At 37.0% G+C, this 17,861-nt stretch overlaps 2 protein-coding genes across 3 annotated transcripts in view; one reads left to right on the forward strand and one right to left on the reverse strand.

Annotated features, from left to right (window-relative positions):
- col4a5 (collagen, type IV, alpha 5 (Alport syndrome)) overlaps positions 1-14,113 on the reverse strand; it is a 48,927-nt gene extending 34,814 nt beyond the window's left edge. The window contains exon 1 of the mRNA XM_053504993.1: positions 13,852-14,113. Within this exon, the coding sequence (XP_053360968.1) occupies positions 13,852-13,941 (90 nt within the window). The 5' untranslated portion in view covers positions 13,942-14,113. The remainder of the gene's footprint in view (positions 1-13,851) is intronic.
- Positions 14,114-15,189: 1,076 nt separating this feature from the next.
- col4a6 (collagen, type IV, alpha 6) overlaps positions 15,190-17,861 on the forward strand; it is a 79,434-nt gene continuing 76,762 nt past the window's right edge. For both annotated transcript variants that reach the window (XM_053504990.1, XM_053504991.1), the window contains exons 1-3: positions 15,190-15,242; positions 15,402-15,503; positions 15,657-15,702. In XM_053504990.1, the coding sequence (XP_053360965.1) occupies positions 15,493-15,503; positions 15,657-15,702 (57 nt within the window). In that variant the 5' untranslated portion in view covers positions 15,190-15,242; positions 15,402-15,492. The remainder of the gene's footprint in view (positions 15,243-15,401; positions 15,504-15,656; positions 15,703-17,861) is intronic.

Raw genomic sequence — 17,861 nt, forward strand, 5'->3', positions numbered from 1 at the left:
ACTATACTGGGAATATAGCAATTTCACCCAACTATAGAAAGTGTTAACAGAGTATTATATAAATTATTTAAAGCATAATTTAAAATAACAATTTATAATATAAAATCTTTGAAAATACAAGGTAGGCATAATGTCTTTTTACTGATTTCCAAAAACATACTACACAAAACCTGTGCTAAGTACAAACATATGGTTTATTGCAAAACCTACATCTACCTGTACTGTATGTAATGCCACAACATTCATGTTTTAGATATGCAGATGGATTTTTAGCAACACATTCGCTGCTTTTTGTCCTTTTTCTTAATCACTTTGATTACAATTTTTTCTATGGCCTTATATAAGAGGCTTCCCTTTGCCGACTTGCTGTACAGCTCTGCTGTGCTCTGGAGTGATGGCTTAACATACATATTACATTTACAAACACACACACACACACACACACACACACACACATATACATATATATTTATATATATATACTGTATATAAATGAGGATTAATCTACAAATGTTGGCAATAATAATATATATTCATTTTACATGATTATTGCATGTACATGAATCCCCATTAATGCTTGAATAACTATAACAAGACCTTTAAGATTTAACGTCATTTTATTCAAGGGAATCCATGTCCATCAGTAAGAGACAATAACCCTCTTACACAACCAAAACACTGGGAGATAAAGTGACATCAAATATGCACACCGCTGCCATGGTAGGAAAGTGAAACCACCTCGACGCCCTGTAAATAATTCTGACATTTACAGTAGCAGGAGCGCTTTACACAACTGTATTTCGAAGGCTCTGTAACAAAAACCAAGCCATGTCCATCCTTTTTACTGCAAATAACTTTTTTTTATGAATGTATTTGTACATATAATTGCATGAACTCGAATTAGGAAATACATAATAAAAAAATTTCCAGGAGGAATTTAAGGAATCGGATCAGGAAAAGCAGTTGAGAAGACAGGAGGTGCAGTGTTTACAGGTTAATGGAATAAACATGTACATGTCTGGGGAAAAGGGGATCAGCACGATTAGCAATGCCTAGGCACACACACACTAGGGTTTTCCGAAGTAAGGGAAGCCCTCTGTTCACGTGCTCTAATAGCAAAAGCAGATGAGGAAAAAAAGAGTTATAATATGAGACGATTCCGAAAGTGACCAACAAACAAACTGTTAAAAAGGTACAGTACCTTAACACATAGGAGGCAGATCAGCACGCCACCAATAGGGATGCGATCAGCAATACCACCTTAAGAACAGTGATACTAGTACTCAAATAAGACATTATCCAGAAAAAAATCCTGATGAAAAATGTACTAATAAAAGCTTAATAAGAGAAACACTGTTTGGTTGTTAGATGAAGTATCTGAGGGCGTTTTATCCGTTTAGCCATTTATGCCATTTCCTCCAGTTTCCTCTAGGGTTACCTAATGGTTTCTAGCTGTACAGCCAAGACTCTAGAACTACATCTTTGAGGTTCCTGTTTGTGTCAGAGATTACAAGCTGAGCTACAGGAGAGAAAAGGTTTGTTCACAGTTCCACATATACACTTGTCTTATAAAAAAAACAACTTATGAACCACACAAATAAATCAGTCACTGACATCTTTCAACTTTTTCTTTACATTTCATTTTCCTCATTCAAAACTAGGGAACTTATAGAATAGATTTGGAATCTCTCCCTTTTTTTCTTTTCCTTTTACCCTTTTCTCATTTGGGTTTTTGTTTGTTGTTTATTTGTTGTATAAGCTGTAACATTGCTGCTGTAACTTACAATTTCCTATTGTGGTTAATATATCTATCTATCTATCTATCTATCTATCTATCTATCTATCTATCTATCTAATAATTAATCTTTTTTTTGTAATTAAGAATTTACCTAATTAAAACGTAACTGATAATGTTTGTTTTGAATAATAATGCTCCGTAGCTCACATATCTATTAACTTCCGCACCACAAGAGGGTGCACTTGCAGCTCAGATTTCAGCTTGTCATGCTGTGCAAAAGTGACGAGCAACATTGCCATATTGGGTATATAAGTGGGATATTTGAATAATTTTATTTTATAATTATAATTTTTTTTAATGGGTTTTCAGCCCTGCCTAGCCATTTAAGTTATTATCAAGGTACCCCAGTGAGAGCAGAGGACACAAGCATGCGCGGAAAAAAAGTTTGTGCAAAATTTTTGTATCAGAAATAGCCAAAATACAAAATGACCCAAATATAAAACAAACTAAACAGGGTAGTATGATGGTTAAACTTTATCCAATCTGTGACGGCAGATTTGGACAGTTCACTGATCAACTGCAGTCCATTACACCACTAGTCATTTCTTTCTTTCTTTTTTATGTAAACTGTTTCATTCATTTGTCTAACATACTGTAACTAATTTGTTGGGATTGTACAGCTATAAAAATGTGCATCTTATTATGATTAATTAGTGATTAATCTGTTTTGATGGTTAACCTATTCAACTATTGTTGAGGAAATATTTGTGAAATTAGCAATCCTACTGTATATTAAACACCTTGTAAGTAAATGAGAAGATTGAGTCAACTTGTGAAAGTGATTATAAAATGTTCCTAGTAGAGATTTATTAAGTAAGGCATACTTAGTCATTTTATAATATGGACCTCACGCTAATTGAAGAACACATTCTGTGTACGTGTTGTGATCCGCCTTGATGACTACACATAACTACAATAACTACAGCTAACCACATGAGGGCAGTGCACTCAGTCCATAGTGGCGTGTTTAGAGCACTTCTTGTTCTGTAGAAAGATTGTATTTCTGAATGAAAGCTGAGTTTAGATCAGGGCTTGTCTGTGCTGAGCTACAGATCAGATTTTGTCTTCTGTGCATGTTGAAACCTGCATCGCTATCCTGCACTTACTGCACTTTAAAGAAGCCTCGAATGCTTAGATTAAACAAAGTTGCTTAGAGACTACTTATACAAACTAAGTAATTTCGTTTAGATTTTTTTCATTTAAGCTATATATTTAAGCATACTTAAGCATACAACATAACCAATACAATGTGCTGTTGCTTAAAAATGAAAATACAGTATGTATTAGACTTGGACAAAATTAATACAGATTATAAAACAGTGATACTATAACGTCATGGCGTCTGTTTTGCTTTATTTTTCAGGCCACATATTATAGAATGAATTTGTTGTTCCAGGACAAAAGGAGGCTCTGCACTGGAATACCACAGATGCCAAGGTCCTGTGAGAAAATGGTTCAATACGAAGGACACTCAGTTGGACTTCTGTGATTTGCTATACATTCTACAATAAAGCTATGAAGCAGCACAAAACACTGAATTCTTTAGAGTGGCTGATAAATTAGCTAAGGTTGGCTTGGATTGGAATCATAGATAATTATTTAAGATGGCATTGTGCCACATGGTAGATTCTGCACACAGAACAAGACACGTGGAATATATCCATTTTATTCAGGTAATAGAGATGACTTTTACTTGCTTTTCTGAAGAGAGAGGGATTGGCACATTTAGCACTGCCACCCACTCTGATAACAGAAGCAGATGCCAGAAATAAGGAAAGGAAGGCGGGGAAATAAAACTAATGAAACAAAATCTAGTGAGGCAAGGCAAGTTAGAAAGTGAGAAAACATGAAAATCCCATCATAATGATAGCGATTTTTTGTCTATCCCAAACTGGTATAAATAAAATGTTATATATTATGATTTTATAAATACAGTATTCTATTTATTATATGTTTTTAAAAAATCCAATTTTGTTACAATTTTAAGACCATGAAACTTAAAAAAAAAAATGGTGTCACAATTCCGAACTTTTATACTATATTATTATTCAACAGCTTCACAACTGAACATAAATTTATATTATTATTATTATTATTGTTATTATTATAATAGTTTACAAGCTACAAAAGCTAATTTTTTCCTGACCAGTAGGTATCTGCAATAAATAGTATTTTGAAATACTTATACTTTTAAAATGAACTTATAATGATAAAAAAAAGATAACAATAATAAATACATTTTGGAGTCAATCTGGCAATACATAAATCGGCAGGCACGTGAATCGTGATTCATAAATAAAAAATGTTTACTCTCTCTCTCTCTCCATTTTATATATATATATATATATATATATATATATATATATATATATATATTGTAATATTTTGCCATTCCTTTATTATCCTACAAGTGCTGCACTCTAAACTATTCACACAGCACAGAATCCTGAGCAAAATATTTGTTTAGAATTGTAACAAATCCTGAAAAAAAATTTGCTTACATAATCTCCGTACAAATTGACATGCCACCAAGGTTTCGTGATATGATATCGGGTCACTGGTGATTTACATCCCATATATATATATATAAACAGAATAAACAAAATAAGAGAGCGGAAGGAAAGCAGCAAGAGTAGATAGATACAAGAGTGAACTGTCTACAGAAAGATAACACTTCAATAGAATTTACACTCAGAAAACCTAGAAAGCTTTCAGAATGTTACATTAAGCAAACCTTATGTTGGTCAAGATGTTTAAAGCTCACAATGCAAACCTGTTCATAGAAACTATACTTTACTCATTGATATGATTATACTACAAAGGGCAGTACTGAAATAATGATTATTATAGAACATTTCTTGCAGCCGCTCCATCTGCAGTTTGATTCGTTGAAGTTTAGAAGAAGCGAACCACACATCACTACTGGAATAAGTAATTACTACCTGGACTTAAAGCACCCTAGACACCCAGACAACAGAAAACAGATATTAGAATGTGAGTGTGTGTAAAACACTGCTTGGCAGTGTGATGTGTTGTGATATGTGTTGCATTCTTGTGCAGGAGTAGTGTCTCAGACACTGAACATCTGAAATTAGGGCATTTCTCTTCAAATTCCATTTTGAACTCAAGTGTCTGCTTAGTTCATGACTTTACTCATTATTAAGCTACTAAGCGATGTTCCGGTCAACAGTATACATAAACGGTACTCCTACTCCCTGCTCCCAGTTCAGGGAATGTTGGTCGGGAATGGCAACAAAATTACTCCACTCAGCTAACTCATCAATGTCATCAACTCAGACCTCGCGTCCCACAGACACTACACTGGTAACATTTCAGATACCTGTTTTTGCTCCTGTGGAAATTTCACTAAATACAATACAACTAAATTTGTATGAAACATGAAACAATATGATGGTGTAGTGATTAGAAATGTGGCCCTGCATCTTCAGGGTAGAGGTTTAATTCCTGCCCCAGGTCTGTGTGTGTGGATTTTGCATGTTTGCCCCTTGCTTGGTAGGTTTCCTCTGGTCTCCTCCCATAGTCCAAAAACATGTAAAGTAAGCTGATCGGGGGTTTCCAAATTCATTGTAGTGTGTAAAAACACCGTCCACCGTCACAGTGTGTACCCTGCCTTGTGCCGCGGAGTGCCCTGAAGTAGGCTACAGGCTTCCTGTGCTCCTGTACAGCATAAGCCATACAGAGAATGGACGAATGCATGAATTAATAAAAGACAGACAAATAAATAAATAAATAAATGCATGTGCTTGACTGAGAGCGAGATTCTGACAAATTGCCAATGACAGAGATCAAAGAGAGCAAACGTGGCAACGATGAAAACTAAGAGCTGATGGCACAGCATTCTAAAGTGTCTAAAGCTGGGAGGGTCGATCGGCTCACTGTTTGCACACTATTCAGCAGAAGGTAGCACAACTCACTGCTGAGCCATGCGTCCTATACAGCACACAAAGGAGGACAATTAGGTAACCAGAAAGGGTTAACTGTTAACCATCCAGCTGGCACCAGCTCCAAGCTGACGTCACCAGGACGACCTCCCAAACTGAGTCCTGCTTTTTCTGAATAATGTCTGATTCTGCCTTAGCACATACCTTGTTAAGTTATAATTATGTCCTGATAATACAGAATTTTGCCCTTTTAATTCACAGTTTTGTCCCGCTGATCTAGAAGTTTGCCCTGTTGAGTCAAGGTTATGTCCTGTTGAGCTAGAGTTCTACTCAGTTGAGCTAAAGTTATGCTGTGCTGAACCACATTCAATCATGCAAAAGTCATGGCATGCTCTGCTGAGAAGCTATGCAGACGTTGTGATTTCAGCTTCAAGAGAATCATGCTATCTCCACCTCATGACTTCGTGACCATCGCGCCTGCAGTGCACTCCATCTTTGAAGATGTTTTTCTAGCTCCACTGCAGCACACCCTAGCTTTGCTGACTTAGCGCTCTCTCTGCACCCTAGGTTTCATGTCATCATGCACCTAATGCATCCTTGCTTTGAGAACGTCAATCCAGCTGTAATGCATTTAAAACACTTGTCCGGACCCTTTGTGCATCGTAAGATCCAACCTAAATGCCAGATCAAAGCCCAAGCCCAAGTCAAGTTTCAGTTCCCTAGCTAAGTCACAACCCTGTTTTTAGACCATGTCCAACAGGCCAAGTGCTGGTCCAGTTCAAAATACTGTGCCTGGCTGCTACAGTTTGTTGCTAGTCCTGACTCTTTCCTCATTCATGATATAATAAGCATCTAATCAGATACATCAGATGCCAGCAAAATTATCCAATAACATGTAATGACAGTGTTTCCCAACTAAGAAATGATGAAAAAGGGGGTAAAGGAACAGCTCTGGAAAGACAGGGAGAAGTATGGACATAGAGCAGGAGAGAAAAAGAGAACAAGAGAACTAAACCGATATCACATTTTTAAGAGAAATGTTTTATCTGTTCCTGTAGTTCTTACGAAAGTCATTGTTTCTCTGCATGCAGAAATAGACATCTAGATCAAGGCTAAATAACACTTCTGTCATTACATTTATTCAGTTGTGTCTTGTCATCCCTGATTTTATACTCTCAGTTATAAGATGCTTACTTTGGGTCACAGATTACTACATGGACGACATGGAAAATCAATCACAGAGGATATAAAAAAATTAGGGCCAGCTATCTAAAACTTAATACACTGACCATATGACAACATTCTGGCAGTTTTATGGGCCATGGTCTGCTCTTTAGGCTGGAGTCGAGTCTTAACTATAACGATTTAATCTGACCAATTCTCTCTTAATTATTGTGGATCATACCAAAATTATAATTTTATGGCACCACCTGAAAGATTGATGAGATTATTTGGGTATGACCTGCCCCCAGATCAGTGACCCACACTGTCCCTCCCAAAAGCCTGATTCAGCAAAAGACAACAGAGTAGCTATCACATCCATCAGGAATGTGCCAGAGCGTCTCGTCATAACGAGCTATTCTCATAAGCAGCCAGTCAAGCCTCTGTTCTGAGACAGAGACACAGATGGCATCTCCAAACCACAATGTCTAACTGCCTAAGAACATGTTTCCGTTTTGTTGCCAGATAACTTTTTGATTCAGCTCATGGAATGGAATCCATCAACAAGACCTAGTGTTGGGCGCTGTAACTCTTAGATACCAGCAAAAGTTGTAGTTAGAACCTAGGGCTGGGTCATATGATCGTATGATGATAATTTTATGATGATGAAAATTTGTGATAATAAACTTTTTTTATTGATGATGGGAGAGTCGGCTCGCTGCAAAAAGCTTTCTCCAGCACATCCCAAAGATTCTCGAAAGGGTCACGGTCTTGACTCCACTTTTTCACAGCTTGAACCCAATGAACCCTGGCATCAATTAGGTAAACTTACATACACTCAACTGCTTCCCTGCTTCTCAAATCTAAATCTAATTCTGATTCGCAGCTCTACACTTTACCATTAGCTACACCTGAACAGACATGTCTAAAGCAAAGTTTCTATAGTTATGCAGTTGTACAGGTAAAAGTTTGATGATCATAATGCATGACTGCATGTAAAGATTTTTTATTAGGTTTAATGGTGTACCTGATGGTTGCCCCTCTGTTTAGTTGTAGATGTGTCGTTGAATTCTGCATTTTCAGGTTTAGAAAATGAACTTCCTGTGGTGATTTCTGTAGCCTGGAGTCACTGAGGAAACATGGCCTGACTGCAGCATAGGGCTCTGTGCTATAAGTAATAAATAAATAAACAATACTATGCAATAAATAGAACACTTTAAATTGTAGATCCCAAAACCCACACACACCTGTGATCAGCGATCGGCCCCAAAAACCCTAGGCATACCCTAGTCTGTACCTGTTTTGCTGTGTATTTTGGGTTATTGTCTTGTTTAAAGGAAAACATTTCTTTCCTCCGACAACTTTCCGGCATACGACAGTTGATTTTCCTCAGAATCTGATAGCATTTTGCCCCATCCATTCTCATACAGTATGTGACCTGGTTCCACCTGGCTCCTACATCCAGTTTGGAGGCCTGACCAGGGAGTGTCTGTGTTGTACCAAATACCATCCACTTCTTAATAACAGACTTCACAGTGCTTCTAAGCAGTGATAAAGCCTTTAAATTTTTTTATCCATCTTATGACTTGGCTCCTGTGCACACTGTGAACTTTATCCTGGAGAACTTTTGAGGGTGCCTTGCCACCGTAGTTGAACGTTTGCTTCAATTGCATTACCACGGACTGAAAAGCTCCAGCTCTTCATACTGAGATAGTCAAAATGACCTCAGCTGATCACAATTGCAAGTCAAATGTGTCAAATGGCTTTGTGTGCCATTAAGAAGGCGATTAGCTTCACCTGATTGAGTTTACAAGTCATTTTTAGTAGGAGGTGATCCTTTTCCTATTCAGTGATTCTGTTCTTTTTTTTCTATTTTTTTCTGACATGTTGGTGTTATATCTTTCATTTGGATGTTAAAAGTTGCAGTTTAAAAGTAAATACAGCTGGATAAAACAAACTTATAAATTGATGGAATAGCAAATAGCTAGGTGCTTATGTGTGAGGAGCCATTGTGGCCTGTGTTCCACTTAAATCTTTTGCCGGACCTTATATACAACGTCACATATTTCGAGGAACAAATGAAGGAGATTAACAAAAACCATGGGAGAAACTGTTCTCTCTCTCTCTCCCCACCCTTCCCTCTGTACCCAGATGCTACAGGAGCGGGTCCAGAACATTCCTCAGACTGAGATCAGGAGATAGGCGTAAAATGACATTGGGTTATACAGAAGGTGAAAAAAAATCAACAAAGTCAATAGGAATTTAAAAGTAAAAACGAAGCATTTCTCTAAATAATGATAGTGTGCGAAGCTCTGTTTCATCCCTTTGCATTTCACACACTTGGTTTAATGACATCTTAAGTGCATAGATCAAACATTGTGTGTGTGTGTGTGTGTGTGTGTGTGTGTGTGTGTGTGTGTGTATGTGTGTGTGTGTGTGTGGAACTAACCTCCTAGTCTCACACTTCCGGAAGCACAAATTTAGGAAGAACAAATGGATCACAGTGGGTGTGTTTGGCAGGGGGGACATGGGGGATGGGGGTGTGGGGTGCGAGAGTTAGGGGTGACGTGAAAGAGGAAGACTGACGAAGTTAGTTACCTAAACACCCAAGGGTTATAAAAGAAGACTGTACACCTGCTAACTCTAAGTTGTGTTTGCTAGCCATTCACACCAGCCTGTAGGAACACACACACACACCATGCGAACACCATTAAACCGTACTGGATTTGCACCATTTGGTGGCCACAAGCCCCTAAACTAACAGCCAAAGAACGCAATTGTTTTTGTGTCACGGCTATAAAATTAGATGCATTCATCAAACCATCGGGCTGTTAAACAGACTTCACTATATTCGGACAATTCCTAATCAAACAAATAAAGGCAGTTTCCTATTCCTTATTCCTGTCACAGTACTTACGATTATAATACCACTATTTTTACACATAATATTGGTTTTCTATTTATATTTCTTTTCACCATATTAACTGTTAACATTTGAGCATCTATACATGTATCTGTGGATATTTGTTGTAATTATAGAAATTCTAACATGAGCTGTGCTACAGAAAAGTGTTCACTGTCATGTTATGGGTCACAAAATTAAATCACCTGTCACCCATGAGAGCACAAAAAAACTAATTTTAATTTTAATTTATTTTTAGCCATGCTTCACTTTTTCTCTCCCTCCCTGTCAATCACAGCAATACATGTTAAACTGTGGACATCTGTAAGCTGATTTTTTTTGACTTTCTTCAGAATGAGCATCAGTTTGACGTCTGGCTTTATACAGTACATCTTAGAGAAGAACAAAGTAACATGAAAAAGAAGCTTCAAGATGACGACGAAAAAAAAAAGGTCACTCTCTGCCCTGTCAGTCACAGTGACATTGGCAAACTGTGGATCTCTGTGAGCTCATGTACTGTATGTGGAAGAAAGCAGATAGCGCTTTCCATTGAGAGTGTTATGATGCCCTGTGATGCAGCATAAGCAACATTCTAAAAAATTGTGTTTGGCTGGTTATATCGTTGGTTGATCGGTATGGTCTAAAAAGTGGGAGTTGTGCCGTGGGTGGGAATTCACAGAAAACCAAGAAGAAATCTTGCTGTTTTTATACTCTAAAGGGCAGCAGATCATCACAAACTCCCTCATTGGACTGTGGTTTTCCCTTCTAATAAATGAATAAATAAATGTCAGTGTTAGTCTTGAAGCATGTACGATATGGACAATGCTGTAAAGTTGGCCTTGCTTTTACCGCTAGCTAACTTGTTTTTCGAATGATTGCTCTGTGACATAATAGGTCAACTGTGAATACAACACTAACAAGCTAAAAGGAGGCATATCGCCACCCATCATAGTGGAGTCTGACATACTTCTGCCAGTACATTAATTCCCCTGCCATGCTTGTGTAAGGACAGCTGTCTAATTAAAAGACCTAGTACAGCTATAACCATAGCTTGACTTAACTATGGATGTAAACATATAGAGTGTGAGATTTCTAAGAACAAATAGCCAGCATGAGTTCTACTGAGAACACTAAACCCAACTTAACATAAAGAGACATCAGGACTTGTGTTCTGAAAGATGAAAAGATATTCCCCGCATGAATGGCTGTGAAAAAGCAATGTGATCCAACTCCTCTTAGTTAAGATGAAATTTACTGGTATATACTTGCCCCCAAGTGCCCTGCAATAAACCAGTGTTCCATCCACCTCACATCTTTTATTCCCAGGATCAACCATGACCCTGACTGGGGAAAAGCGGGTACTAAAAAGAAATATATGCAGAAAATGAAAGACACCAGCCCTGGCCTTGTCATCACTCCTGTCTGGGCGCATATCTCTAACTTGAATGGATGTTTGGGCTAGGAACACAGATATAGCTGATGGCGAGGACTCATTCCTCCCGGTCTGAACTTTCTTATTGTAATCCTGCACGTGACTGCGTAGCTAACACAGATAAACAGTACACTTCAACTCATGTACACACATGTGCACATACATACGTAAAAACATGTTAAATATATTATATACAATTTATACATATATATATATATATATTTTTTTTTTTTTACATGTTTTTATATATAAGCTGTGTATATGAAAACATTTAAGCATGCAAGTCTACACATGTTAAAACAAAAATATCATATGACTTCAAGACATTTTTATAAGTAAAATAATTTAAAAGCAATTTAACAGGGTATGGCTTTAATGATGTTTAATCCCCTGATTACAAACATAAATAGTTGAGCAGGGAATGGTGGTATAAAACATACTTTACATCACTGTCAGGGGGTATCACCACAGGTTGTAGCAGGTTTCCTCATGTGTGACAGATCAAAAAAGATCCTTGAGATGTGCACTACAACAGAACACCTAATTTCCAAATACACATACCTTAAACCACATGCTTTATATTGGCTTATGTATTAAGAGTTTATAGAAACACAGAGCAATAAACTGAGAGAGCTGAACAACGGTCACTACTGCACAAACCTGCCCAAAATAATAGGCTTTTTCCCTGCTCTTTAGCAAAATTCCAGGTTGTGTGCTGACAGATTGAAAGTCCACTAGATGGCATTGTCTCACAGAAACAGTGTGGTGGAATCATGAGGACACATTCCACGCTGGACAGAGTTAAAAGGATCTGGCATTCCAAATAAAAAAAAAAGGAGGGGGGTGTAGGTTCCCACACTGTGGGGTAATCCTCACTAGTTGAAATGTTGAGATTTCATCTCTGTACCTGACACAGGACATGAGGTCGGTCGATTGTCTTCTGTAAAATATCTCACTGAAGGCATTTCCACTAACCATTTAAAACAGACCACAGCTTAACTAATGACAAGACAATCATTATTTACTGCTTCTATTGCCCATACTTGATACTTAATAAAGAGAAAGAATTCACTTGTAGCAACAAAAAGTTGTTTTTCAATGTCCTTGCAATGTCCAGAAACTTTTCTAAATAGTGTGTCTTTGCCAACAAGATAGAAAAAAGCATTGATCACTATGGTCTTACTTTCTGTTTCATACTCCTGATTGCATGCATCCCGCAAACAGACGACTTGTTGAAGCTGCACACAGACTTGATTAGCTCCCGGTACAAAGACCTGGCACAACATACTGTCTTTTGTGATTGCACACACTGGCATCACTCAAAAATACACACTGTGGTAAAATACTGCCTACAGAAGGCAAGAGGTTGCACATACAATATGACATGTTTCATGTAAGATTCTTTCATTGCACCAACCTGTAGGGTAAAAGGGGTGGAGACAGATCTATATATCTCTGAACATTTAGAGTCCTTACTGATGAAAAGAGGCGGGACCACAGGAATCAGTGTAAGAGCTATTGGATTCCTAAAAGGAGAGCCTTCCTACATTCCTACAGACAAATCAGTGAGAAGAGACAGCACGTGCATTCACCACCTAGGGGTCACCACCTAGATGAGTGTAGAACAACTTCCTATTGAAAAGTAAGCCATAACCTAAAGAACCACAGGGTGCGAATGTGTTGCTTTAGTGATAAGCGTTTCACAGGACATGTTCTCTCCTGTCAATACTTTAGTGGTTAATCTGATCACTGGAGATCCGCTTGATCATTAATGAATCAGTGAATTAAAGATCCGCCACGTGATCACAGACACTAACTGAGTCAAACTAACTTGTTTATGCCTTTTATTTTCTGGAAATTCATAGGAGAATATTATTTGCCTGTGTATATTTTCCTATCTTAAAAGCAGTGGGTCAAGTGACACGGAGTGATGGATGAGGAGAGAGTTTAATCAGTGTCTATGATCAGAGTATTAAATGCCAAGACGCACTATATTCAATTACAAAACGATGGAACTGTTTTGTGCAAAACTATCAAGTTGTAAATGACGGAGCCGCATGTTCAAAGCGCTCAACAAACAGAAACAACTTCTTCTTAATGTGTTCTATTTTTTCTTGTTGTGAGAAAAGACGTAATGATGTTCAAACACTTTCCGAAATCAAACACGCAAACAGGCAACTGATTTAGACAATTTCTTCCCGCAAAAACAAGAAAAGAAAAAAACGACCCAGATGTAGACGTCGTTTTTTTTCGGCAGAAATAAGAGAACTGCGAGTCGGCGTGTTTGCACATGTCGCGCCCGCGCACGAGAGCTCTTTGTAAACTAGGATGCGCTGCACTGAGCGTTCCCCACTGCTGTCGTCCTCAGATAATAACAGATACCGGGATTCAAAAACATACCAGTAATCTAAAAAACAAAACAAACTTAGCTACACTTATACTTTGTATTCCTATTTAAATAAACAAAAAAAACAATGCATTCACTTTGTAAAGTGCGCTCACCGTCTCTATTTATAAACTGCAGCCGAGACGCGCGTGCCTCAGGCTTCGGGCGCGCGCCGTTCGCGGAAAACAAAATAGTAACCAAACACAGTTGTGTTATAACTTCATTATTATCGGTAATTACCCCGCTACAGAGCAATGTACAGGTACTTACCGCCGACTCAGACCGCTGAACCCCTATGGACAGAGATATGAAGAGTAGCACCGCGACCAGGTTCTGCAGGCTCTTTAACTTTTTATTCATTTTTACAGAATCCTCCCTCTCAACAGCGACTGTTACGACTTCGAGAGCATGTGGAACTTCTCATATTCCCCTGATCACTTTACTGTAATATGCGGTGGTGTTGCTTTTTCTTTTTTTACGAACTAAATATGCGGATTCTTCTCAAGTCGCCTGGCTCTTGAGCGATAGGAGTTCTGCCTATACTGCGACCTTAACTGTTTCACTGACGCCTTAACCTGCGGCCCGGACTACTTCCGAATTACTCCGCCTTTAAACCAGATAGTCCCCCCCCCACCCCCTGGCCCAACACAGATCATTCTTAATGATAAACATCTCAAAAGATATATAAACTATTGTGGAAATAATGGATAAATAGAAGTGTAAATTCCCTCTTTTAATCAGGGTGAGGTTTTATTCTTGTTATTTCTAGTCATCGTGGAATGGAGGTGGTAGGATAGCACAGCATCTGGGCAGAGATATAGACTTAAAGATGGATCCAGTTTATATTTTATCGTAAATAATTACAAGTAATAAGCATATAATTATTTTATTGTCTGAGTGTTTAAACAATGATTACAGTATATATTACGCTTTCAGGAAGCATATAATTATTTTATTGTCTGAGTGTTTAAACAATGATTACAGTATATGAAACTAGCATACAATATGAAGTTTACACAACATAACAAATCTGACAAAATGCATTTGTTTTTAACCCGGAGTGAAAAGAAAGAGATCTGTAAAGAAATGAACGTACAGTAGCACCAACATTTTTAAATCAAAACGAAGTATATAAAACTTCAAGCTTTAAAGTTTTTACATCTCGAAACAAAATGTACCTTTTCTATGTCTATATCGTGTTTATTTTATACATTTGCAATTCCAAATTTCATGTGTTTTCAGAATGCAATATACGCAAAAAAGTGTAAAAAAAAAAAAAAAAAAAAAATATATATATATATATATATATATATATATATATATATATAAAAAATTGTGTGGTTGGGGGGGTAAGTTAACTAAGATATGAAATCTGGACGTTTTTAATTTATAATAATTGCATAGTGAGGTTGTAAAGTGGATTCACATTTTATGTAACGCTTGAATGAATACTATTATCTGTAATGTCGTGATAAGAGGTGATAAGAGTACTGTATAGAGATAACAGAAGTAGTACTACTCCGCTTTGTAAGCGTGCAGGGATGTGAGGGAGGCGTGATTGACAGCCACAAGCCCCGCCCCTGAGTCTGAGCTGCGCAAACTGCGCGTGAAGGTTTTCGGGAGTCGTTTAGCGAGCGAGCGGATTTCAGCACGCGAGTTCCGTGAGTTTACTTTTCTTCAAATTCGCCTTTCCACCTTAAGGTTCTGCAGCTTCAAAGGTTTTTTTTCCGCTGTTACTCTGTTATTAGGCTGTATGTAGATCTATAATCTTGCTGCTCGTGTGTGTGTGTGTGTGTGTGTTTTGTGCGTGTTGGCTGCAGATGAAGCGCGCTGCGCACAAGGAGAGGATCTGAAGCCACTGCTCGCCGGTGGACAGAGGAGACACCTTAAACTGTTCTCCTAACTCACAAAATGAAGCTTTGGTACGTACTCGGATTTATTTCTAACATCATATTAATCATTTTATAAACATAATGTAGTTTTTACTTACTCTTTTGCGCTTGAAGCAGCACAGATCTGCGATTTAGTTGTAACTGATCAGTTGATTCACTTACACACCTCTGTTCACTCTGCAGGTTTTGGGTTTTTACTGTTGTCTTGTCTCTGGACTCTACACACGCAGTAAGTGCGCTTTATTTATCGTCACAGAAAATGCATAAGTGATAGTAGTACATACACACAGGCATGCGAGAATAAATAGTTGAATGCATGCAGCATTTCTCAGCAAGTAAGCTTTAGCTGTTAATGCATTATTAATACTTTCTTGACTTGCCCCTAAGCATAGAATGACAGGGTTGTTCTCAATAGATTTTTTTAGATAGGCCCAGATCGACCAAATCCTGACTCTATTCATGTTTTTGCATTAATTTTAGAACAAGGTACCTAGAAATTCCTAGTTATTTGTCTCTGGGACAGTTGACCAGATGGACAATCCAGCCTCTTTGAAATTATCAAATCTAAACATACTAAAAGAAGAAAACAAACAGTAGGCATTATAATTATAGCAACAAATTTTGTTGCATTCATTTTATTCTTTAAAAACTATCTTGCATGTCTGTGTATATCTCATTTGCCTTCTTTAAGTTTTATCCTATAAATGGACTACACACTCTACTGTAGTTTATCTGTTGTTTATAGTTATTGGACTCTTGTTACTAGAACAGGTGATGTGCAAACAACAACAAAAAATCATCTAAGCAGGTTACTGTATGCTCTGAGCATCCTGAATCTAATAGTATCAGCATGATTTGATAAATGACATAATTTCATTCTCCATGAAACAGAAATAATCTGTACTGTGACATATTAAAGGTTTGCGTTTAGTATTTTGTAGTTTGTAATTGTCAAGTATCACACAGCTTTAGTGTCGAGGCCTACATTTAACTATCCTACATCACAAGCTAGTGTCACTGATAAAACAATAGTTCAAATACATTTGGCTAACCTGAATGAACTATGTGTTAGACAATCATCTGCCTTATTAAATCTTTATGTTGCTTCAGTAATTGTTGAATGCTGTTCTGTAATTCTGAACAAAGAGTGTTACAAACTATCACTAATTTAAACCTCCTACTCATGAATATGCAAAATACTATCTGGGTTGTGTTTTACCCGGTTACATAGCTGACCACATACAAACTTTTCATCTTAATCTTCACTCTTTGTGGTGACCTTTTTCCTTTTTTATTATTATTATTATTTAAATTTATTATTATAAATGTTTTTTTGCATTGTCATTCCAAGACATTATGAAAGTGAGATCATGTAAGAAATTATAAGAAAATTTCATGAGCATAGGATCAGAACAGGCGATCTGTGTACATATCTTGAAACAGTGACAATAATATAAAAAAAATGTCAGCCCAGTAATTGTCAAATGGTTTGTCCAACACTACTAGGAAAACTGAAGCAGAATAACAAGTGCAGCACAAAACAAGTTTACAAGATGCTCTGTTTTAGGAAAGACAGTTAAAAGTTTATCAAGAATCCTTGAAGGTTTTTCATCTCTATTCCTATTGTAATCTTCATTATACAAAGGTACTTATACCAAATAAATCTCCAACATTAAGCAGCTGCTCATCTATTTTATTTTAGGAATGGTTTAAACTAATGAATGTTTCTTCAACCTGTTCGACTCTGCAGTTCTGACACAAAAAGCTAGAGGCCGCTAAATTCGATACAAAATATATCTATTTTTAAATACACTTGTTTAAGCATCACAGGGAAATTATGATGATGATCATTTTTCACATGTTTAGTAGACAAGATTTTATAGCCTAAAATCCTTAATAAACTTTATATTGGTGTATGTATTCCCATAATTCACAATATGATTTCTTCAATACAAGGCAATGATTATAGCAGAACCTGAAAATGAGATGATAATATGGGAAGAAAATAATTCTTAATTAATAATTAATAAGTTTTAATAGTGAAGGCAGTGGTTCTACAATAATAGTACTAAAACTACAAATCATTTAAATGTCTTCATAGTGTGGACCTTTTCTTCCTATCATTAAAGTTCACAAGTTTAAAAAGCAGACAAACAAATGTAAACCCACGGTTTTGCTGGTCCCTGTCATGTTGGAACCTGTGTTTTGTCCAATATTAAACTGTCTAGTTATTAATTTGTGGTTGATGCTGATGAATGCCGAGGAATTTCTCCATCTTCTAGTTAAATGAGGCTTTATGTATATTTATTTACATTTTTACTTTATTTACATGTTTTTTCTAAATGTTTGGAAATTGTGTTTCACAATGAGAAAGTTTGCATTAAGACT

The sequence above is a fragment of the Clarias gariepinus genome, chromosome 1 (genome assembly GCF_024256425.1).
Source record: "Clarias gariepinus isolate MV-2021 ecotype Netherlands chromosome 1, CGAR_prim_01v2, whole genome shotgun sequence".
Classification (NCBI taxonomy): domain Eukaryota; kingdom Metazoa; phylum Chordata; class Actinopteri; order Siluriformes; family Clariidae; genus Clarias; species Clarias gariepinus.